Here is a 25,522-nt window from a genome sequence, read left to right on the forward strand (position 1 = left end):
ATTAAATCAAAAAGTCTCTTATATTACTTAGGTAAAATAATTGAAATAATCTGTTGGTATAATTAAATTTCATAACTTTTATATTATTCATTGAATTTAATTGAACTAGTCAATTTTTAGAAGAAATTATCTAGATGTACTTTTTTTTAAACTTATTTGCGCATGTTGTGTTCACATATAACTGATAAACAATATTCAAACATTGTGATTATAATACCAAAATAAATAAAATAAAATAAACTGAAATGGTTGTTAACATGTTCAAAATATAATGTTTTTTGTTTTTGTTTAATCTAACATTCAAACTGATTTTTCCCAGTGTAGTTGGTAATGTATTTATAGGGTTTTATCAATACACCGAAAATATTACCCTAAAATAAAGTAATAAATTGAGTAAACTATAATAAACCTTAGTTGCATGGTGTTGAAGATACAATAACATGATAATACATATAACTTTTCAAAGCCGTTATTTGAATTTATGAGAAAATTTGTAGAAGTAAAGGGCTTTCGCATATTTTAAGCGGGTCATTTCCCTTTTCTAAGTACTACAATAAGTTTTATCGTGTCTATTCGCCCGAATATTATTTATCTATTTTCTAATTCAATCATGACTTGAATACCAACTACTCTTATCTTGCTGAAACAATTTCATTCAATAATTGACTAAAACATACGCATTTAACTTTATAATTCGGAAATCACTTGATTAAGCTAGTCATACATCTTAGTGGAAGCAGAGATCCAAAATCTAAAACAGATTTGAAATGTGAGTACGTAATAATTATTAATCACCTTTTAATTATTATATTTTATTTTATCTTATTGGAAGGCCAACGGACATTTATAAATTTATAAAATACAATAAAGTCCAATTATAGGCTTACACATAATATTGTTATTGTAAATGTTGTCACATAAAAATAATACATTACACAAAATTAATAACTAATCATACACTACTTATAATATTACTAAAAATGTAAATGTAATACAGAGGTAACTATTTTATTATTTTTCAATGTTGTTTTTTGTTTAATAAAAAAGTTTCATTTCACGTTTAAAATCAACAATTATTTTTAATAGATACTAAAGTGAATAACTTCCTTATAATTTCTTAATTATTTTTTTTTTTTATTTTTTTTTTTATAAATTTCATAAATAGTACATGCTATTTTTTTTTCTGTGCAAATATACTTTTATACATCTAGTAAATGTTGTAACTGTAACTCTTTAAAAAAAGAGAATAACTCTTGTGCTTGGAAAGTGACTAACACTATTATAGTTATTTATTTGAGATTATTTAATTTTGAATCTACAAGTACATCAGAAAAAAAACAAAAAACAAAAGGGAAATAAAGAAAAACAGAAAATCATAAAAAAACAGAAATCCATGTATTGATAATAATAAATCTTTATTAACGATAATATATAATGTGATAAATACAAAAATAATAACAAAAGTGTACCTGGTTAAATGGCGAACTTATTGCTACTAGCAATTTCTACAGTCTAGCCAAAACTAAATAAAAAAATATAAAAAACTTATTAAAAAATAATTTATATTTAAAAACAAATTAATTAAAAAGTTAAGAAAACGCAAACAGTAAAAACATTATGCAAGATTATGGTGTCTTTTGCGTAAATTAATTATATTCAATACATTTAAAATTATTCAATTGCATCTTCCAATTATTAATTTATGGTAAAGAATGATAGTATCGATCTCCAAACACTCAATATGGCACCGATGATTGCATGCTTAAACTGTTTATTTTCTTTTGCAAGCCTTCCAGTTCTATTTTATAAGGCGTCTGGCACCTAGATACAACCTGGAAAATATAAATAAATTCACCCTTTCTATCACTCCATATAAGAAACAATGTTCCTAATTTTAGACAAAACTTTATATTAGGGTCGCCCAGATATCCCAAATTATGAACAAGATTCAAATATGTTTCTTGAAAACATCCACTTGAATTTAAATTCAGAACATAATGAAAACAAAAAATGACTTGAATTTTTTATTTGAAAACGGGTATTGGGGCATGAAACCGGGTGCGGATACAAAATGTGATGTCAAACTATGCCATTTACAACAATAAATTAATTACATTTTTAAAGTTAAAATGTCAACAAGTCCCAAGTCAAAAAATAATTTAAGCAGATACTTACATAAAACCTTTCTGGAAGTAGATATTAATGAAAAATTTTACTTGAATATTTTATCAGAGATCACTTCTACGATAAAAAATAATTCTAGAAAATTCGGAAAGACCTGCTTGATAAATTGAGGGAATTACTACATCCATTCATCGACGACATCATAAAAATAAATGGAAATCTCAATAAGGTCAGTGAAATGTCTAATGATTCTCTCATTAGAATATTATTTTGTCAATTAAAATTGAAACTTAATACGATCGAACAGTCAGCTAGAAATAATGACATTAAGATACAAATGGTACCCGAAAAGAACACTCAAAAATATACATTAGAAAATATTTATGACGCACGGTCTTCGTGTCTCTTAGAGAGTTATATTATAACCTGTAGTCGAATTCTACAAAAGGTAGATAATAGAACAATTTCATCTCACTTACATCTCCCAGGGAGAGTGACGTGATACTTGCAGCATTACGTCAATATAATAAGAAGTATACCAATAACTCTATGCATCACATCTAGAATTTACTGGAACACAGCCACTTTTTATCCAAGAGCATCTTTGACCTGAAAATAAAATATTTTTTCTACTGCTCAGTCTAAAGTGAAGTCTAACAATTAGAAGTGTCGCCGGACCAAAAATGGAAAGACATATTCGGCGAGAGGACTCGTCAGGCACTCGGATTATTCATATCACTCAAAACCTCGATAAACGCACCTAAGACAATTTTTCTTGCAATTAATCATAACATCGTAATTTTAATGGATCTATAAAAAAACATTAACCACTGTACAAACTTATTAAACTGTACAATTATTCTTTTTTTGCATCCGAATATATCTCATTGTTTATTTATGAACTATACTTTTAGTATATTTGAGGTTATATATTACATAATATATTTGGATCATAACGGATTATGCCGTAGTCGATTACGTACATACTATTCCCTATTTAATAACGCCTATCAATTTTAACAAATTAAATGAAATCTTTTCCGCGCAAACATTATCAATATGCATGTTTAATCTTAAACACACATTGACAATTGTTTTGACAGTCCGAACTAATAACTCATTCTAAGCCTCCGAGGACGACATGCATCTGTTCATAACAGTCACGAATGCAATTTAAAAAATGTGCACGTTTATGGTCTCTCAGTGTTACCATTCGCAGGTGGTAATAATATTTATATTTACTGTAAAATAAAACATGGTCGCTGTAATATTATGAACTGCCTGATAATGTATATAAGGAAATATAATTTCTCATATATTCAACTATTTTGGCTAAATATTTTCTTTTTTATCTTCTACTCTAAGCTAACAATCATGACTTTACATTTCAATGTCAATATTACCTGTTTAATGATCTCAGAAACTTGCATGCTTAAAACTGAATTTATTATTTTCAAATTTTATATGGTATTGGAATTTATTAATATTTTTATGCTTTAATCTGTATTAACGGGTATTGAAACTATATGCATACTGAGGCATTAAGTTCTATTTTTATCCGGCAGAAATTGTTATCTTAATTTCGTATTTATTAATGAGATTTGAAATTAGAAATAATTAACATTTTACAGAAATGCACAAAATTTAAAGATATGAATTGTCTATTTCAGCTATACCTAAATTACATAGGTTTAAATGCAATCCTTCAGTACTTTTATATACTGTTGCAACTCTCTAACAGTGCATTTAACATTATATTTTTAACTATGGTTGTAAGATAATGACTTATGTTTTATTACTTCCTATTTATTTGTTTCTAAAACCATCACCTTTAGTTCGGTAATTCTGAAATTCATGTTTTTTAAATTTGCAGGGCAATTACGGATTAAAACCAAATAACAAATATAAATATTTCTTGTTTATACTTGTTATTTTCATAATATTTTCTTTATTTGCCAATATGAAACAACAAATATTTTTAACGTATTTCATTAAATTTGAATTCACCGATGTCTTGTTTTTGGTCTAAATAGTACCAACACGAGTTACGTGTAGATTAAATCGACTTACGCATTGACTAACTTGTGTCTGTATTTATTTATATATTTATTTATATATTATATATATGGCCTAAGCCAATTACAACAGTTACATGAAGAAATATAAAAGCAAGAAACTGTACACAAAGAACATAAAACTATTAAGCAAAGACAAACAAGGGCAAAACAATAATGAGCTAAACCATGTCAATCCAACTTCATCCCACACTGTTTAGTCGCGAAGAGATCTACGAAAAGCCGGAAGATCTATCCCAAAGAATTCTAAGTCGTGTGATGAATTGACTAATCTACACATTCTGTAGATTGGGGCATTAAAACCAAAGTTGCTCTTAGAAGCTTTTATAAATAAATGATTTTGACTTCTGGTGACATGGTTGAGAACATGAAAAGTAATTGATTGCAACAGAGATGGGACATCATTAATAGAATTAAGTATTTCGAAAATGCATATAAGGTTCATCTCAGTTCTACGTCTCTCCAATGAAGACAGATTAAGCGATTGCTCTTTTTTAAAATAGGAATAATTACCCCTCTGTATTAGAATAATAGAGACTTTTTACGTTTTAATTTTCACTCAAAAAATCATATGTATTTATGGAAATGTATTTTAATTTGATGCTTTGCTCTGTCATGTCTTTGATATTCTTTCAAAACAGCAAAGGTCTTCGAAGCAACGTCAAGACATTTTTCCATAGCATATGTGATGTCGTACAACAGGCCTGGAGGCAGAATCACAGTGGTGAATTGTATCACGGAATACTCGGGTAACAGTCGGCAATAGCCGACTGTTGCCAGCTAATCATCACAGAAATGTTTTTCGTTCCCAAATCTTAAACAATTGTTCCGATTCTAACTTACGAAAACCATATTAAATCATTAGAAACTGTAAAAAATTTAAATTAAAAATAACGCTTCACAAAAATCAAATTTTTCTCTCTTTCCAATTGTTTCAAGAAGCTAAACTGTTAGACATAAGACATTAAGACTTTTATACATGAGAAGATATTGTTTTAAATATTTAAAATATATTTTAAGAAGAAATTTTTTTTTACAATTAATTCGAATAGATCAAGTAAAAGAATGAATTGTGTGTTAGAAATACCACATTGTAAAACGAGGTTCAAACTTTCAAAAATCCTTCTTTTACAAAACACGCACTATCCTGGATTCAAACTAAATATATAAACCCTTTTTTTTCTACGATATATTTTGTTGCCCTATATAAAAGGAATATTTTTTGTTTTTTATAATTTTTTATTTCCTTTTTAATTACTATAAAAAAACCATATTATTTTTTACAGAATATTTTATTTTCTCTTTCTTATGTTACACAAAAATACTATAAATGTCTATTTATTATAGGAGCAAAAATTCATTAACATTTTCTCGTTAACCCACGAACAGGCCATGCCTTTGTGGGATATTTTGTTTACTATTTTTACCATTAATCTGGATTTCATTGCTATGTAATTATCCTTTATTTTTTATTACTCTGTTTTACCTCTTATGTAAATGCTAAAAAAAAAACTAAAAAAAACAATTTAAAAAAAAATACAAATAATAAAATTAATAATCTGAATTATTGTCTTCAGCGTTAACACCTTTTTTGGTGTGTGCATGGGTGCCCTTCACTAATGTACAAAAAAGGTCAATTTACATATTTTGTACGAACTGTTTGTTTACCCAATAAAATGAATAAATAAATTTTAACAAACTTGGAAATTGGCGCTTTTGTATTGAATTTGAGTTCGAATAAAAAAATAATAAATATGGTATTTAAATCAGCGTGATTTAAGTAGTGGAATTGATTAATTATTACTAGTAATCCAGAATGGAGATTAAAACCCATGAATCGTGAATCCCTCGCCGGTACTAGCAAGGGATGAAATCAATAAATCCCATCATTTAGCTGTCATTTGCACGATTCGAAAACTTTATTATTGAATGCGGAGCGTCTAAGTATGAGACCCGAAGAATCGTTTTCTCAAGAACAGTGGAATAAACGATACAAAACATTACCTTACCGAAATGCATCATCGTTATTCCATGTTTACTCCATACACGAGGTGTTCATAAAGAGCATTCAGTTAAATAAAAATAATTATTCACGAATCATTATGTTAGGCGCCCTTGATGTATTTATTGCTATTCGAAAAAAATTAAAGTCAATTTAATATAAAATTGAAATAAAATTTTCAATAATATAATTGTTTATTTAAATGACCTAAGTCTGAGAAGTTTGAGTAGAAATAATTTTAAGTACTTAACTATAATGACAATGTAAATTATTTTGCTACAATTTTTTTTACTTAAATTTTAATTCAAATTAAAATGAATGGTTTTGTAAGCCCCCCTTGAAATACATAACAATTTGAAAATGTAAATGATATTTTTGTGTCAGTATGGCTCGCGAGATTTTTTTATTTTTCAAATAAAAATAAATGTTTAAGTTATTACGATTTACGCAAATATTTCATTTTGAGGGCTATTTCCAACGAGTTGTAAATAACTCACTATTAGAAAATGAACCACGGACCATTGGTCCGTGAGTCCGAGACACTAGCCACAGAACCACAACCCAATTTGATTATTAGTTTAATTTTAGACACCGTACGCCTGACACGTGCATGATATGTAGGTACATAAAATAAAAAAAATATGAACCAGTAGAAAAGGCTAACAAATTTCGATAGAATTAAACAACTACCTAATTTTTCAACGTTTTACGTAAATTTTCTTTCATATAAATATTGCTGATCTTACCGGAGTCAAACTCTGGGGGAAGTATAAAGCTGCGGGGTCAGAAAATCAAAGCTAATACGGGAAAAAATCATACAAAAATTGGAACCTTTTGAATACGTGTCACCATAGTGGACAGTGACAAGGTCTGCATTGATAGAAGAATAATAATTTAACTAATAGATATAGATTACTATGAAAAGACCGACCTGTCATTTTTATCCATAGTGTTGCCGTCGTATTTATTAAAAAAAAGAGTTTAACTACCTTTAGCAATATAGTGCCATATGCATTACTGTTCAGGGATAAGGAAAAGATGATACAAATATTACACGTGTTTTAAATTAGAATAGGGAAATATATTTTTCTTTCTCCATTTTTAATGTAAAAAAGGTCTTTGAAATATTGTCCAGTAAAAAAATTTTTTTTTGCTAATTATTAGAAGCATATCAAGTACTTTTAAATTTGTAAAATGGAATTGCCGCAAAAACGGTCATTCCATAGGCCACAACATCACAACTGTCAAGGTCAAACATGCTGCGTTTTTCTAGCGACGTATTTTTATTAAGCTCCTTTAAAAAAATATGTGTGAAAACATTTCTCCATAATTTCCATATTGATTTTGAAAATACAATGAAATATTCGTAGTATGTGATATTTCCCTATTCTTTTAACATTAAGGTGTAAAAGTATTTTAGAAGTGCGATTAAAGAACTGTGGAAATGCCGTTGGCTTGGAATAAAAAACATAAACTGCTGGATTAAGGTAGACAGCTGATATTTTTTTGTGGAACTTAATTTTTTTTTTATTTATTAATAAAACACTTTACCGCAAGCGTAACTGTCTTTACCAGGCTGTTGAGTTAATTAAATGTTAATAATGTACGTTTTTAACCAAAATAAAATAACGGAAGTTGGATCAACACAATTTTCACCCTTAACGTGAAAACATGTCAAATTTATTCCTTACTTGGCCCTAACAACTCGGATCATTATATTGGATATAAAAATAAATTGACATTTCAATATTTTGCTTTGTATTTCTCTTTCGACAAGCTTTATCTTTATTATCTTACTATTTTATAAATAATACCATATTCTCGTCTTTACTTGGCTCGAATAATTTAAGAAAACTTTGCTAAATCAGATTTATTATTTCATTTAAATAATTGGTATCATTAAGTTCGGCTATTAATATATATTTAAGAGTCTTATTTAAAAAATAATAATAAAAGGAATAAAATAAATCAATAAAACAGGCCAATCTTCTTTCGGTGAATGAGTCTACTTCTCAATTTAACTACTTCTTCTAACTGTTCATAAGGACAATAATAAAGTACTCACAAAATAAAACTGCTATCAAAAAGTTGATCACGATGTGCACGAGTTGATTGTGGAAACTTTTGACGAAATTCGGATTCATTAGCTAAATTTTCTGTTCTTTTATGCTTAATCTTTTAATCATAAGTCAAACTTCAAAACCTCAACTTTTTCACTTCAAAACAACTTTTTTATTTATAAGCTATGTTTGTGGCCGCTACCGCACCGCAGTTGATTGTAGGACACAAAATATCATCAAAATATTGAAATATAAATGTAAAAAAGCTTATAACTTTTTTTGAAAGTAGCAAAAAACGAATAAGAAGATTTTGAGTTCGCAATTCATAAAAATGACGCCATTTTAAAGTCAGTAAATAGTTTTTAAACATCAACTAACATATTTGTTTGAATAAAGCTAAAACTGTGCGTCTAGGTAAAATAAACTAGGTAAAAAAATAATTTAAAAGTCTCCATGTTCCACGGTTAAATTACGGGTATTTTGCTACGCTTTTTTTTGGCAAAATTACGTAATTTTACATCCATAAATGCACCACATCACGAAAATATAAGAAAACTGTAAACATGATCATGATTTTTAAACTTTTTGATTATCGGTCTTGACTCACTTTTTGCTTGGTATTCGTTTGATTTGTCTGTTGATTACGAGTCGTATGCATAGATTCAAGTTTTAACTCCACGTATCCTGCATTTTATCTTATTTTGATGGTCAGAAAGTATTGTTTCACAGACTTTAACGCGACGTGGTTTTCGAAAAAGTTCAGTCTTTTTGGCACCAAACGAGATTTAACTCTTTTCATACACAAAACAACTTTCAAAATGGTCTGAACTGATCCAAATGAAATGTAAACAGTATCAACGAAGTCTTTAATTGTCACCACATCAAATCTAGATTTCTTTGAAGTGTCGTTCATCAGTTGATGTGCGATTTTTGTCTTCAACGATTTTTCTGCCTTTTTTGATTTGTTTAAACTACTTTTCAACATTTTTTGTGACATAATCGGTCACTTAAAGCCATCTGCAACATTTTCAACGTTTCTGGAGCAGAAATTTCACTCCACAAACAAAATTAAATCTAACTTTTTTGCTCAACAAAATCAGACATTGTAAAAATCGTTAAATAATCTTTTTGTTTTTCATAAAACAGGTGCGTAACTTTTGAACAAATGAAGGATATTGACATGAAACAGGTGTCAGTGACAGTACAACCAACCTTAAAACAATAAAGTTTGCCGGCGTATTTTCAAACACAAATTTCCCTTTATTTTGATCACAGGTTTGTCATTTAAATAAATATAAGTGCGGTGAAATATCGAATATTAAGAAAAAAATCCTCAAATATGTCTAAACTTGCTGATCGCTAACTTAACCTACATGAAAAAGGTTTCAACTCTTTTACTTCAGAATAGTCAACACACGGAAGAGTTGAAGAAATTTCGATATTTAAACATGGGCAGAATGGTGAATGTTACACAATGCGTAAAGAGGCCACTGAAACCAGCTAATGATAGCTAATAAGCCCTGTAAATGCCCTTTCAATCTCTAAAAATGTTTTCCCTCTCCGTTGCAACAAATTTTGATTTGAATAATACCCTATGGAGGAAATCCTGCATTACTACAAACATTTAGGATAATATTAATTACTAAATTGTACTTTGATAAAGAAGGTCGTGTAGCTCTGAAACCGGTGGATAATTAAATAAATATGAAGTGATTAAAAGCACTGTGGTTTTATTTAAATTTAAATATATTTTTTAATATTTTGTTTTTAATATTTAGTCCCATGGAAATGGGACTTTAGTCTCAAATAATGTACAATGAACTCATGTATGTAAATAAATAAATAAATAAATGCTGTGAAAAAACAACAATTCAAATGAGTAATTCATGTCAACCTTGTCCGGAAGAGATGATTGGTTTATTTTACTAATTTCTATCAATCCAACAATTATATTTATTAGAAAATGAAAAAAATACTTTGTAACTTCATTAATTGCTGTTTTTTTCAGGGGGCGGTAAGAGAGCTACTCGGATTACCATAATGGCGGCTGTATTAATTTGGTTACTGGCCATGATTTGTGCTGCTCCGGCTGCTGCTGGTTCTTATCTCCGAGTTTTCCAAGTGAATCCTACTACGCAAGTAAGGCAATACTAATATTTAACAATTATAATTAAATAAATTGTTTATTTATTTATTTTATTAGGTAAACAAACAGTATGTACACAAATATTGCCAATTCATTTCATTTAATTATTTTTTTTTTGCATCTAGCCAATATAATAAATGTAAAAGAAACGAAATGAAAATATATGTACATAATTATAAAGTTAAATATCTGCTTCTTTCAAAATTTAAATAACTCATAATATCAGTCTTGGTAAATATATTGTTATATTGGTCGCATATTCTATAGTCCTTAGAATGTAACATGATTAGAATGACAGTTGTCAGAAAAAGTGACGACATAACTTTGTAGTAACGTCAAAGCAGTTATTTATATTGACACACGAAAAATCATTTGTATCTGGCGGGTTAATTTATTTTTTTAATACAATGCTTGAAACATAAATCAAGATTAATAAATAAAATCAGCTTTAAAACTAAAATAAACCTAATTATTGACGACGTTCTTACAAGGTTACATCATTTTGCAAAAACGCTAGAGATGGACAAATTGATCGAATAAAAAAATAATTCATTTGATGTTGTTCATGAAAAAAGTATGAATGTCTCATTTTTTGAATAATTGTGTTAAACACACTATAAAACTATAACACTATAAAAGGCTTGTTTTTGCGTTTTTTATCTCAGCTTTTGGAAACAGAGTTTCGTGATTGCATGAAATAACTGATAAAATCGATTTGATCAGTGATCAGTAATTTCCCATCGCTAATAAAATTAGTTTGACAGCTGTCATTCTAATCAAGCTATATTTTAAAGACTATAGGTACTCGTATTACAATATTTGAGTTTGTCCAAATGTTCGCAGACAAAATACTGGATTTCACTCCCTCGGGAGTCATTAAGATTAACAAATTACAACAGGGAGGAGAATACCTTAAATAAGGAAATATGGACGTCAAGGCATTTACAGAGCTTATGATCTGTCATTGGCTGGTTAAAGTGGCCACTTTACACACTGTGTAACATTCACCATTTTGCCTATGTTTGAACATCCATATTTCTTCAATTCTTTCATCTGTTGATTTTAGTGAAGTTAAAGCGCTGAATCCTTTTTTGTTGTGTAGAGATTCATCTGACTGAATTATTTCACATACTAGGTAACACCTGAAAACAAATGTTCAATTTTAAAACTTCTTCTTGGACCAGTTGGTTTCATTACAATATTTGAGTTTGTCCAAATGTTCGCAGACAAAAGACTGGATTTCACTCCCTCGGGAGTCATTAAGATTAACAAATTACAACAGGGATGGAGAGTACCTTAAATAAGGGAATATGGAAGTCAAGGCATTTACATGGCTGGTTTAAGTGGCCACTTTACACACTGTGTAACATGCACCATTTTGCCTCAAGAAAAATTGCCAAAGATGTTCATATTAAACTCCATTTTCTGTAGGTATATTTTGAAAAAAAACTTTTAATATCAAATGATGATAAATTGTACTCATAATATAATAAACAAATGGTTTTTGACTTCTTCAAATGAGGTATTCAACATCAGTTAGGTTAGATTAATTGCTTAGACAGGGTATAAAAACTATTACAAATGATGTTATCTATTTGAAGGGTCTTTTCAGGTCTGTTCTTTAGAATAGGCAAGAAAATACGATGGTATTTTTTTTGCAACGTCACATACATTTTCAAAAGAGGTTTTAAATAGGCATATTTTGAATTAACCGAAAATGTTGCTTTTCGCGCTCTATAGGACAAACGGCGCGTATGACGTTTTTGCGCGTACGAAATATTAGAAGCGCATTCTGATGGCCAGAGGGTGTGACGTCAAAATGACGTGCTTATTTTTAAACCTGAAAATCATAAATTAAAACTTACTTTAAATACATTAATAGTTACATCATAAGAATCGTAAAAATCAGCATTATAAATTTATGATATTTTTAACTTTATTGCCGACTAAAATACCCTACTGTGTATCAGGTACATTATGTTGAAAAACGTGTAATATATAAACTTTTTTTGAAGAAAGAAATAATAATCAATTAAACATCTAATACCATTTGTGTCGTAATTTAAATAAAAATACATTAAAGGCAAAAAAGGTTAACCATAAAAAAATATTGACAGGAATAGACAGAATAGTGATTGTTACACAGTAGCGAGTTAGTGCCTGATCAATAGCTCTGTCCCGTCCATATGCCATTCTCAAAAGGGCTTTTATCTTTTATAAAATAAACATTATTTATATATTAACTTAAATTCAACTCATGATCAGATGTCCGAGGTTCTTACTAAATTTTATCGTTCTGATTTACATTTTTAGGATATTTATATATATTTATTAATTTATTTTTTTCTTCTTGTTTTGCACCACAGCAGGAAGCCAAATTACAGTGGTTTAAGTGGTACAGAACGGTCCCAAAATAAAAATGTTTTTTAAAAATTTTTAGCACACAAATTCACTTGAAAAATATTTTAATATAACAATATATCAATTTTGACTTCATTCACTATTTCAACCTTCGAGGTTAAGTATCAAAATTTTGTCTGTACATCACTTTACGGTTCTGTTTTCTACTAGACTAAAAACTTTCGAAAATAAGGCCTCACAGATTTTTCTTTGAGATACAAAGTAATAATTTGGGTCAGTGAAACAAAACGATATTTTTCTCTATTTCAAAAGGTTTTGTTGCTGTTTATTTCCGGCAAAAGCTTTCCACATCGTTACAAGATAGTATTTTTTAGTCAAATACCGACCGAAGCAAATGCCTTCCGTAATTCTTGTAGATCGTATCAAAGTAAAATATGTGACTGCGGTGTAACCAGTAAAACTGGTGAAAAGATTTTATTTTTTACTTATCTAAACAAAGGGCAATAATATAAAATCTAAAAATAGCACACAATAAAAAAATTACTATCCATAATAAGAAATGAAATAAAGATTGATTGTGCTCAATATTGAATCCTTAAAAAGAAATCAAGTGTCATAATAGATCATAACATGAAATTTCATTATCATAAAGATGTAATTTAGATTTTAATTCATCAACATGGTGACCTTGCTATAATGTTCATGTTTATAATATAGAAAACATTCAACGTAAATTTCTACGATAAATAAACTACAAACTAAACATTCGAATTCAAAATGTGAATTATGACTATTTATTAACACTGCTTAACCTAACAACACTTTCTGAAAGAAGAACTATTAATGATCTCATTGTACTGTATAAAATTGTAAACTCTCTTTTTGACGCACCAAAAATACTTGAATTGATTAATTTTAGAGTACCTGCTGTCAACACTTGGAGTACTTTATTGTTTCATTGCTCCAGTACTTCTTCCAACCAACAAAACAATTCATTGATACCGAGACTGCATAGGTTGGGTAACACTTTTGAAACGGCTGCAGACATTCTGTCCAATTCTTTACCATCTTATAAGTCCACAATATCAAGTTTATTTGCAGCTGCTCATCAAACTATTATTGAAAATTCAATTGCATAAATTAAAAAAATACATACTTGTTTATTTTTATAACCTAAAACTTGTTTTTTTATTTTTTACTATTATATCAAATTGCACTGTAGTATTGGCAAATACGCATTTCATAGAAACATATTTTTATTTCTTATTTTTTCGTGATAATATATGCTTGCTTGTTTATTAATTTAACTTAAAAATGTCTTTCTTGCTTACCGTAACACTTTATTTATTGTTTGCCTTACAGAATTTATTTCATAAGCTTATATCTTTGCGTTTTTTGTTTATATGCTTACTGTTTTTTCTTGCATACCTTTGTTATTATTGTTTTTTTTTTTTACTTTGTAAAACTTTTTATCATATCCTTTTTAACTAATTTCACATTTTTTTTCTGTTTATTATTTAGAATGTTAGCATGTTTTTCTTTTTTTTTTTAAAAAAATGCCTTTTGGGCGTTAATGAACAAAAAAAAATAAATATAAAGAATTAAAAAAAAAAGAAAATGCAAATACAAATATATAGGATTAAGAAACATATTAAATAAAGACAGGATAAGAAGTATACCATTCCTCTTTTCACTTATTACTCCAGTATGGGGCTGTTTGATGGGAGGGGAGCATAAAATAACATAATGAACCCATTAAAATAAGTACAGAGAACAATTTATAAAGTAATGTTAATAATAAGATAAACTTTCTCAACGAAAAAACTTTTATGATATAATTACTTTTATTTAAACATAAGTTACAAATTGCAAATACTTAGTACACTTCCACTTATTTATTTGACCAATTAGGGTTTTCCTCTCTAACGAGCAAATTCAGGCTGGTAAGTATTAAACAGTGTAAGGATCATTTATAAAAAAAATATTTTATCTGAAATGTATTTAAAAAAATAAAAAATATTATTTTAAGTGTCTTACATTTGAAAAATTAGTCAAAAGAGTTCCATACGTAATATTTTAATGAAACAGAGTGGGACAAATTATTGAAAACATGTGTTGGCGGTTTACGAGTACTGTAAGGGAGGATTCTATTCTATGGAAATATTTATTGTTTTATTGCAATGTACAGGGTCAAACTAAGGGGGATATTAAGTGTGAGTTTTTAAATTATATCTGCTGATTTATTAAAATTCTATCGCTATTATTTTTTATTCCATTTATTTCTAAAATTTTAAATCAACTTTGGACCTTAATGTTCTAGGCGTAAAATTATATTTTTTTTTGATTCGTTTAAATCATGTTATGATTCATTTAAATGCAATGCGTAGTTTGATATATCGTTATCCAATCTATGTGAAGATAAATACTCATTTACTGTGTCAACTAATTGCTCTTTTCAATTTCACAAAGGACTTTTAGTCCCGTGGAGTTGGAACTTATGTCTCAAATAATGTGTAATAAACTGCTTTTAAGTAATAAACCAAAATAAATAAATATAATGTCCATGCGGCTTGAATGTAGAATCATCTCCCATTTACTATAAAAGATGTTACTTGAGGATTTCTGTTAAAATCACGTCTGAAAAAACATCTCCTTTATCTTCCTTAATCTTTCCTTCTTTTTTCTTTCGTCTTTATTCCCCATTTCCATTTAGTAATAGTTTTGATATTAGGTAAATTATAAACAAATTCAATTGTTTTTATTTTTGTAAATCTCCCATTTTTTAGTTTATTTTCTATTGAATATATTTTGTAACTTGAATAATATATATATATATATATATATATTTATATTTTAAAAGATAAATAATTGACTTCTTACTATTTACTCAAATATTTAAATTTTCAGACCATTTACTAAAATTCGTAAACAACTTGTGTTGGAAAAATGGAAATCAAGTTGTGGTAGAGTAAGATTTGAACCTCGGACCATGAGCTCGTGGTCTACAATACTACCACGGGACCACGACCCGGTTCGAAATATATAAATAAAACTTTTATTTTACCGGTTGGTTGGAAAATATTGCCATTTGGTAATAAGCCCGACAATGTTCAATTTACATTAAGGACAAAAAACGAAGTTTGGCACGTAATTTCATTTTAAAATTTTATAAATAATTTTACAAAAATAAGAACATTTGTTCATTTATATCCTTTTATAGGATGAAATGTCAATAAACGCTTTATTACCGCGACGATTTTTCTTCAATTTTGTTATCTAAGGGGGCGTTTTTACAGGTTTTCGTCTAACAAATTGGTGTATTTAAAACTTTTATGCAATACATATAAAGAGCACAGTAGAAAAAGGTACTATTTTTTATGTTTCACTTGTTTTGTTTGGAAAAATGTTAGCTATTTTTGAAATTTATGAATATTTATCGTGCTTATTAAGCCACGTCTTGTCTACTTTTAAAACTTTATTACTTCAACTCACTGTCTTTTATATCATGAATAATCATCAAGCACAAGTTTTCAATGATTTTTGATTTTGATATATATCGATGATATGCTCAAACGCGAGCACTTAGTTAAATGGCAGGAGTACGATTTGAAGCGAGAAAGCAGAGTTTGGTGTTCCCGCCTCATTACCCCAGCTCGTATTTTGACGAAATAACAACAACAACAACAACAAACCATCACGCCGTTTCCCCATAGGGGTAGGCAGAGAGGATAGAGCGCCATAACACTCTATTTTGGCATACAGACCTCGCTTCCTCTACATTCTTACATCTTGTCATGCACGCACGCCGATTATTCCTACTTTTGACATGTCCATCTTCAAGTATTTGATGGACTTGATCGTGCCATGTCTCTTTCGGTCTTCCTTGTTTTTTGCATTCATCAACATTTGCATTGTAGATCTTTTCAGCTGTTCTTTCGCTGTTCATTCGCTCTACATGTCCAAACCAACGCAGCACCCCTTTCTTGATTCTGTCAATAATGCGTGTCTCAGCCTTACACACTTCACGGATCTCGACATTTGTGCACCTATCATACATCATTTTACCACACATTTGCCTGAAGGATCACATTTCGACAGCATTCAACCTACTTTCATCATTATTTTTCCAATTCCGTACTTCGCTCCCATACATAAGAGTTGGAACTAGAACTCCGTTGTGAACTGCTAGTTTAGCCTCCTGCGATATAAAGGCGTATTTTATTAGATGAAGTCATTCATACAAAAAAAATATTTTTTCATACAGAAATATTAGTACTTATCACTGAATAGGCAATCTCATATATCTGTGCTAACTAAAAAAAAAAAAGATTTTTTAATTTCAAAGCCAAATTGGAGACTAAAAACTTCGTTCAATCCGAATATTTTTTGTACACGTAGTTTTAACTCCATTTGGTACCATTTTTTTGCTTTTAAAATTGCGAAATCTAAATAAAAACAAAATCTATTTGTTCAAGTCTAGATTTTAACAAAAATTAAGATAGACTGGATTTTGTCATGAAATAGTAATTATTTATATAATTTTCTTTAGTTTTATTTTATTTCAATTGTACCTGTATATTTTATTTTTATTTATTAATAACATTGTACATACAGTTATTAGGGACAGAGGCACAGTTTATAGCGACACAATCAGGAACGACTCATGCCTGTGAAATACATAATGCATAATACAGAAATGGATTTACCATGGTTAAATGGACTTAATAAGTCGTAATAAAATAATTATAATAAATGCATTCGTCCTACCTTGTTATGAAGTAATCCTTAATTATTTTTATTTATTAACCATGTGAGTACTCATTTTATCACTCAAGAGATCATATCTTCTAATAATTGGTCAGGTAGGCTGACAATCCACTTTAAGCATATATTTTTTCTCCTTGGGTTTTTGCGGCAGGTAGTTAAATACTTTAGGTCTAATAAACATAGCTGCGTTGACTGTAGACTGATACGTATTTGAGTGCTCTAAGATGTACATTTTTTAATGATGTTCTCTTTATTCTTAAAAAGTTGTATTTAGTATTTACTTTGAAAATCTGAAATAATTTTTATGAATGGAGCTGGTTAGTAAGTAAAACTCCGTATTTAACAATAAAACACAAGAAAAGATAAAAACATTTTACAAATATACATAGATTTTCTTTCTAGAAACCAAAAGTTGAGAAAATAATAAGTTGATAATTTAAAGCGTCTTCAACGATAACTGCGCAAATATAGCGAGCAGCTTTGACAATTTTGTTCCCCCGATTGATCTTAAACAGAAAGAGGAGTCAAAAATGCTCACTTTCGTCTACTTGACATTCTATTTGATGGCCTGTAATATAATAAAAAAATACATCGTAAAAGCAAACATGATATCTTGTAAGACATAAACAAATCTTTCAAATAACGTAAAACGTTTACAATTTTTTTAACTATTGGTTCTCATTTTTAAAATACAACTTATAACAACTATTTTTATATGCACTTCAAGGTACCTGGACGAATGACTCAAGTACCTCCGTTTAGTTGCAACAATTCACGTACCGTATACTCATATAATGCTATTCTGAATCGACTCCATGTTCTCGGCAATAACTATTCCGACGTTGCTGATATTTTTCATTTAAAGTAAAGCTTATATAAATTAACGCTATTTTATCTTTTCAAAGATGATGAACGGTAATTTACATTTTTTAGATTATAGTGCTTTCTATGTTTACTTTTGTATGGGTCCTATTGTGTACCATATTTACGTGTTAACTTTAATTGTCATTATAATAATTATTTTTATTAAAAAAAAATTTTTTTTTGATACAAAATTGATTTTACTGTATTTAATATTATATTATATTATATTTTGTACCAAAAAATATAAAATATAAATAAAAATAAAAAATATACAAAAAATATTTTCCTTTTAAAATTTTATTTGCACACATTGTTAATTATTTTTATATCTAAATATGTTTTTTTAATACAAAACTGCTGTGTTAAATATTTAGTATTTATGTAAAATAATACTTTTATTTTTAATTTTTAAGTTTTTCACATTATATTGAGATGTTTATATTATTTTAAGGTAAAAGGCACTGCGTGCCGTGTATGTTAATAAATAAATAAATATATCCATGTGAGTGTTGCTAGTAATTTGATAATGTTCAAAAAATAAATAAACAAAACAGCAAAAAAAATGTAACATATTCATGGACATAAATTCAAAATATTCGTTTTAATGGCCAATTATTTAAATAAATTTATATACTAAAATATTCAGTAAAATTTAAATTCTTGAAGGAAAAATCATAAGGACCTTGAGGCCCACTTAATTCTATTTCATTTTCATTGCAATTTTCATCATAAAACTGAAAGCCTGTAATTTTATTCCGGGAAATGTCAAGCTTTGTCTTACGTTATTTACTTCAAAATAATTTAATTTAACTTTTCCCTCTGCGTTTAATTTTGATGGATCATTTTATACACATATAAATACTTGTAACTTAACAAAATTTACTCCACAATAATTTTAGTAGATCTAAGTGTTTGCAATCTAGAAGGTCTACCAAAATTGAAATGAATTTTAGGAAAGATGGAAAACATTTTTTCAAATGTAATATACGAGTCAAGGCATTTCCAGATCTTATGGCCTGTCATATGCTAGTTTAGATGAATACTTAAACGCTAAGTAATATTCCGAATTCCGCTTTTTTATTTATACGTATATATCCATACTAATATAACAAATGCAAAGGTGTGTTTGTTTGTTGGTTCATTTTTCCTTCACGTTGCAACGGAGAGATCGATAGACGTGATTTTTTATATAGGGATAATCGGAGAGCTGAACACTCTTTTACTGTAAAAATGAACTATTTTAAAAACGAAATAACGATGTTACGTCTCATAGATAAACGGATCGTCGTATTTTATGCATTGCGATAGTTCGAGGACATAAAAGAAAAAAAAATTCTGCATAGAATTATTACTGACGATGAAAAATAGATACTATTTGAGAATCCTAAATGCAAAATGTCGTGGCTTTCACTTGGAAAATCATTAGATGGCATGGTCAAATCACTTCGGAAGGCAGAAGACAATGCTCTGCTCTTGGTGGGACCAGAAAGTATTCGTGAACTATAAGCTGCTTGAAACGAGTGAAACTATCAATCAGCATCACTATCAACAACAACTTATCAATTTTAATCGTGCATTGCTCAAAAAATGGCCACAATGGGACATGAAATACAAACTAGTGATATTGTGGCACGGCATCAAAACACTAAAATAAGATCTGCTCAACAAGATATTGCAGTGTATAACTATCTTTCACAGCAATAATTCTCGTCCACCCTGCCAGGAATAGAACCTATGACCTCAAGCATGGAAGGCGAACACGCTGAGCACTTAACTTCAAGGCGGACTTATCTCCACTTTATTTTGAGGATTTTGCAGGATTCTGGTTATATTTCTCAAGCAGAACTTTATTATTTATCAGCCTGGACACAGAAAAATACAAGACTAATTGAAAGTAAATTTTAGGCAAGTCAAAAGTTATTTTCGTTAACTGTGAAAGCGAATATTACTTTTCTGAAATAAAATGGTTTCTGCTTGTACGAGTATATGGCAATAATAAAGTTCGCTCCGAACCCAAAATATATTTATGTATTTAATACTGGTTTGAAACAAAGTTTGAATTATATTTATACAATGTTTTCGAATCACTGATTGTTAAATACGAAGGTCTTAGTGTTCATATGGCTTGTGGCCTGACATCGATTGGTTTAAAGTTACACTCAACATTCTACGTATGATCAACAATGTTTTGAGTATATTTGTAGACTGGCTGGATTATTTAGATCTAAATTTCTTGAAACAGATAGGAAAATCATTTATGAGAAGAGCACACGGAAGTCTAGGCATTTACAGGTCTTATGATCTGTCACTGTCTGATTTATGTGGTCACTTTACACATTGTTAAACACTCACCATTATGCCTATGTTTAAACACCCGCACTTCTCACCATTATGCCTATGTTTAAACACCCGCAGAGTTATAGACTTTTGTGAAGTAAAATTTCTGATTCATCCGGCTGAGCAATTTCCCCTACTAGGCAATGCCTAAAAACAATCATTTTTTACTTGCATGCTGTAAAAATCACTGACTTTTTGTATTTTACTTACCTACACTTAAATAATACCTACTGATTACTTTTTTTTTGCCAAAAACTGGTAAAATTAAAAAAAATATTCAATTATGGACCTACTTATTTTTTCGTATTACTAAATTTTTACTTATTTCTATCAACAAAGCATAATTTGGTTCGATACTTAAAAAAAACTGTTTATTAGACACATCATATTTATTCAACATTCAAATTATTTTTTTTAATAAAACGCTTAAACTGAAATTTTTACCTGTCATATAAAAGCCCTATGGGCGTACAAAATAAACCAAATTAATATATTGTAAGTCCTTGGATTGGCACTTAAAGTGGAAGACTAATCATCCTACCCTTAAATAACAAAAAGCAAGATACGCTGGGGCTGGTATTCAAATACAGTGTCTTATGCATTATTTAGTGCGGAAAGAGAATGATAATATCAAGATCTAATTATTTAATTGATGGGGTTGATATTAAAATAAATTAATGGACATACTAGGCAACGCCTAAAAATACTTTTTAAATATATCATTATTTATGTTCGAAGCATTACCTTTTTTGGTCAAGCATTGAAATGAATGTTAGTAAATATTAGTATTCAACCACTTACCGACTTTTCATGTCTACCGGTTTCGAGACGTTCCGAAAACTTTTTATCATAAAACCAACTTATAAATTAGCATTATTTATTATTCAAACAGTAAACAATCTAAATATTTTTCGGCCTTAATTCACAATTAAAAACTCATTAGAACAACTAGTGGACACTTTTTATCGTCTGATTATCCCCAAAAATGCCAAACTAATATCTTTTGACGTAGTAAACTTGTTCACAAATGTTGATGTAGCTGCTTAAAAAAAAATGTTAAAGATATTTTTAATTAATCGGATTAACCGGAATCCATGCCAAATAATTTAAGCAGACTATTTAATATATGCTTAAACTAAAATTACTTTCAATTTAATAATGAGTATTATAATCAGGCCTTGGGTTTGGCCATGGTCTAGCCCATAAGTTCTTTGGTGGCAGGTATATTTTTAGATAACATTAAAAACAACATTTTCGAAACTAAAAACATTTTACCAAAAATTATTTTCTTATGGAAGAGATATGTCAATGATGTTTTTTTGTGTTTGGGATGGAAAAGAACGCCAGTTAAACGCTTTTCTAAAATGTATCAATACTTTTGACGAAAAAATGAAATTTGTTTTAGATATTTAAAAAGATAATTTATTTATTTATTTATTTATTAATGAAATCATACAGTCTTTATATAAAACAAGGAACAAATTAACAATTTTAAAAAGTAAGACCAATTACAGATTTCACACTAATGAATGCAGGAGGAGAGGGGAAAAATAATTTTATTCTAAAAAAGTAAAAATAAAATATTACATAAAAAGTTCATATAAAGGAGAAGACATTGTAAAGCTACTTTACTTTCCTCCCTCTCTCTCTGCTTCCATGAACATTTCAATTTAATTGTAAAAAAAAAAATCACAACTAACAATAAATTATTCGATGCAGGTAGTAGATGTAGGTAAGTATAAATTAAGAGTTGAAATCAAATGATTAAAATTAAAAGTAAAAGTTAAAATTAAAATGAAAAGTTTAAATTAAAAGTTAAAATTAAGAATTAAAATTAAAAAGTTAAAATTGAAAGACAAAATTAAGAATCAAATTAAAAGTTAAAAGTCAAGCAGGAGATAAATTTAAAATGTCTTTAACTAATCTGATAAAAATATGGTATTTACAATGTAGTATGTCGATGTCACTAAAACTGTCATTATAGGTAATCTGTATTCTTCGTAGAGTGCTATTTTTTAAATAATTAGTCATTGAGTTAGGTTTTCATCTGGTCTCTTTAGATTTGACATAACAATCAAAATCAATATAATTAAATTTAACATATTATATTGGAAATCAACGTGCACAGATACTGTCATTGATAATTCATACAACCATCCAATTCCTCGCGAACATGCCGCCTTCCATTCGATGTTACACTAATTGATAAGTGTTCCTTTATCTAAAGGTGATTTTGAAATTGACATCATAAAGCAAATTGCAATAAATAACGGAAACCCTGCAAAATTAATTGATACCCTTTTCAAAGGAAAACCAAAACAAAAATCAGTCAATAAATTCTTATATCCTTCTGTAAATTCAAACAAAGATAAAGACATTTTGAAATGGAGAAAAATTCTCTATGTAAGTAATTCCTAAACTAAAATTACAAAATTATTGTCAAAAAATATTAAACCTGCCTTTCATACTAAAAACATCATCGGAAAATTACTAAAAAATTGAAAAGGTAAAAATAATATATTGAACAATTTAAGAGTGTACCAATTAAAATGCAATACGCGTCCATAAAAGTTTACTGGGAAAACGTCACGTAGCTTTAATATTTGCATTAAAAAAATATGAGATGTTTAGATAATAATAATTTTTCAGAGTTTGCCAATCATCTTTTAAATTCAAATCACGATTTTGATAAGGATACAGGAGTTAAAATTTTACACTCCAATGATAAAAGGGGACTTTAATTGAACAACATGGATGTATTACACATTAAAAAAACATTAAAAAAATAATATTCCAGTAATAAATAATGAAATATCTTTTTGATATAGACAACTTTTTTATTTAAAAATTTACCAATCGTGTAACATTCAACCTATTAGCTCCCCATTTTCCTCATCCCCACCACCACACATTCTGCAACATATCGCTGAATATAATTAATCTAATTTTACTGCATGTTCGGACATGGTAGTGTTTGCATTCCCTTTAACTCCGAATGTAATTTATGTATTTTTTCATAAATACTATGTATACTTTGGTGATGGTAAAGGTGAAAGTGTATTGTAGTGTTTTCATGTTGGTGTAGTGAGTGTTCTGACAAAGAGACGGGTGCGTCTCGAAACTGGTAGACTATAAAAGTCGGTAAGTGGTTAAATACTAATATTATTTAACATAAATACTTTTTATACTTCACAGTTGCTCACTTGAAAAATGTAAAGCGTTAAATCAAAAGGGGTTTAGAATATATTGAACAATAATTTATGTGATTTTTATATAATTGTATATTGTTTTTTTTTCACCACAACAGGCCAAGAGGCCTTATTTCTTGTGTTCTTGTGATGTCACACTAGTTTAAATACAACACAAGACTTTATATACTGTATCTCTCTTATTTTTTTAAATGATAAAATTGCATTTTTTATAATCTCAAATGCAAATTTGTATAAATATGCGGAATATTGATTAAAAAAAATATTTATCCTCGCTATGCGAAGAAAAAATGTAACGCCAATAAAGAAATAAATACGAATGAGAGAGAGAACGAAGACAGAACTCATAACAAGAAAGACAGATACGCTGTTCTGTGGCCGGTGTTTGTTTGAAAGAGATTCTTTTTATTATTATAAATTATGTAAAAGAAATTATTGAACACCTCGTTACTTTTATTTTTTTTTGATATCTGGACATCAGAATATTTCGTCTTTTACTTGAGGTTATACGATGTTACATCACCACGCGCAAAGGATTCACCTTTAAATAAAAACACGTCGGTTGACATGTAAAACTCATTAAGTACAGGTTTACAGTAAAGTGACTTCGTGTCAATAAGCTCAATATTTATCATGAACCTCTTGCATGGAAAAAAGTCCCAATGGACCGAAATAAGTGTTCATGATGGTAAAATTTCTCTCACTTACCGTAAATCTTTATTCAACGAGTTTCACTGGTCAACTGACGAACAGTGGCGAATTACAGCACGCGAAACCTCGGTTTAAGAGAAGTCACATTTAATGTTCGGGATCTCACCGGGAATTGAACTTGATTGTTTTACATACATATACCAATTACCAATAGGCATTTTTAATATTTTTTTCAGTTTTTGGCGTGCTACCCCTTTCCTGAAAAGTGGGGTCCGGACTACCCCCGTCTTATGGTCCTACTACGCTTCCTCCTGTACTACGCTCTACCGCTGGCTGTGATCGGTGTGTTCTATGCGCTAATGGCCCGCAGCCTAGTGCTTAGCGCACGCAACGTACCGGGCGAATTAAGAGGAGCTCAGAGACAAGTAAGCAAAATATTATAATTTGAATATAACGCAAGTATTTTTTTGCTACATTTGAAATTCTGATTGAATATTTTTCACTACAAAAAATAGCATCTATCTCCGTCATTTAAACGATCAATTTCTTGACAGAAAAGTAAGAAGTAGAGCACACATAAGAGTATCCTTATATAAGTTCTAATAATTATAATATTGTATAAACATAAACATCATTTGTTAATAGTTTGACAAATATGTTTAAAATTGAAGTCTGATTTTTTATATAATAAGAATGAACCTTTGCCAAATTTATTATTATACAATTGTATTTGATTTTGAAACGGTTCATCTTTTTTTTAAATTAACGTATTTATTTTATTTATTAAAATGAATTATAAAAATGCAAAAACTAGCAAAAAAGATATAAAAAATTTTGATGTGGACAATATTTATGATAAAAAAAACAGATTCTTTAAAATGTAAATTTTGTCTTAAAACTTGAAAGTTATCTTTAATAAGGCAGTG

At 28.7% G+C, this 25,522-nt stretch overlaps 1 protein-coding gene across 1 annotated transcript in view; it reads left to right on the forward strand.

Moving 5' to 3' along the window:
- The window catches only part of LOC148278931 (neuropeptide CCHamide-1 receptor-like), a gene marked incomplete at its 3' end in the record, with an annotated part of 65,169 nt that extends 40,148 nt beyond the window's left edge, over positions 1 to 25,021 (forward strand). The window contains exons 3-4 of the mRNA XM_088230692.1: positions 10,270 to 10,400; positions 24,833 to 25,021. Coding sequence (XP_088086818.1) covers positions 10,270 to 10,400; positions 24,833 to 25,021 — 320 coding nt within the window. The remainder of the gene's footprint in view (positions 1 to 10,269; positions 10,401 to 24,832) is intronic.
- Between the last annotated feature and the right edge of the window lie 501 nt (positions 25,022 to 25,522).

Source organism: Micrasema longulum, unplaced genomic scaffold (assembly GCF_059751315.1).
Source record: "Micrasema longulum isolate JH-2025_06_02 unplaced genomic scaffold, ASM5975131v1 h1tg000808l, whole genome shotgun sequence".
NCBI lineage: Eukaryota > Metazoa > Arthropoda > Insecta > Trichoptera > Brachycentridae > Micrasema > Micrasema longulum.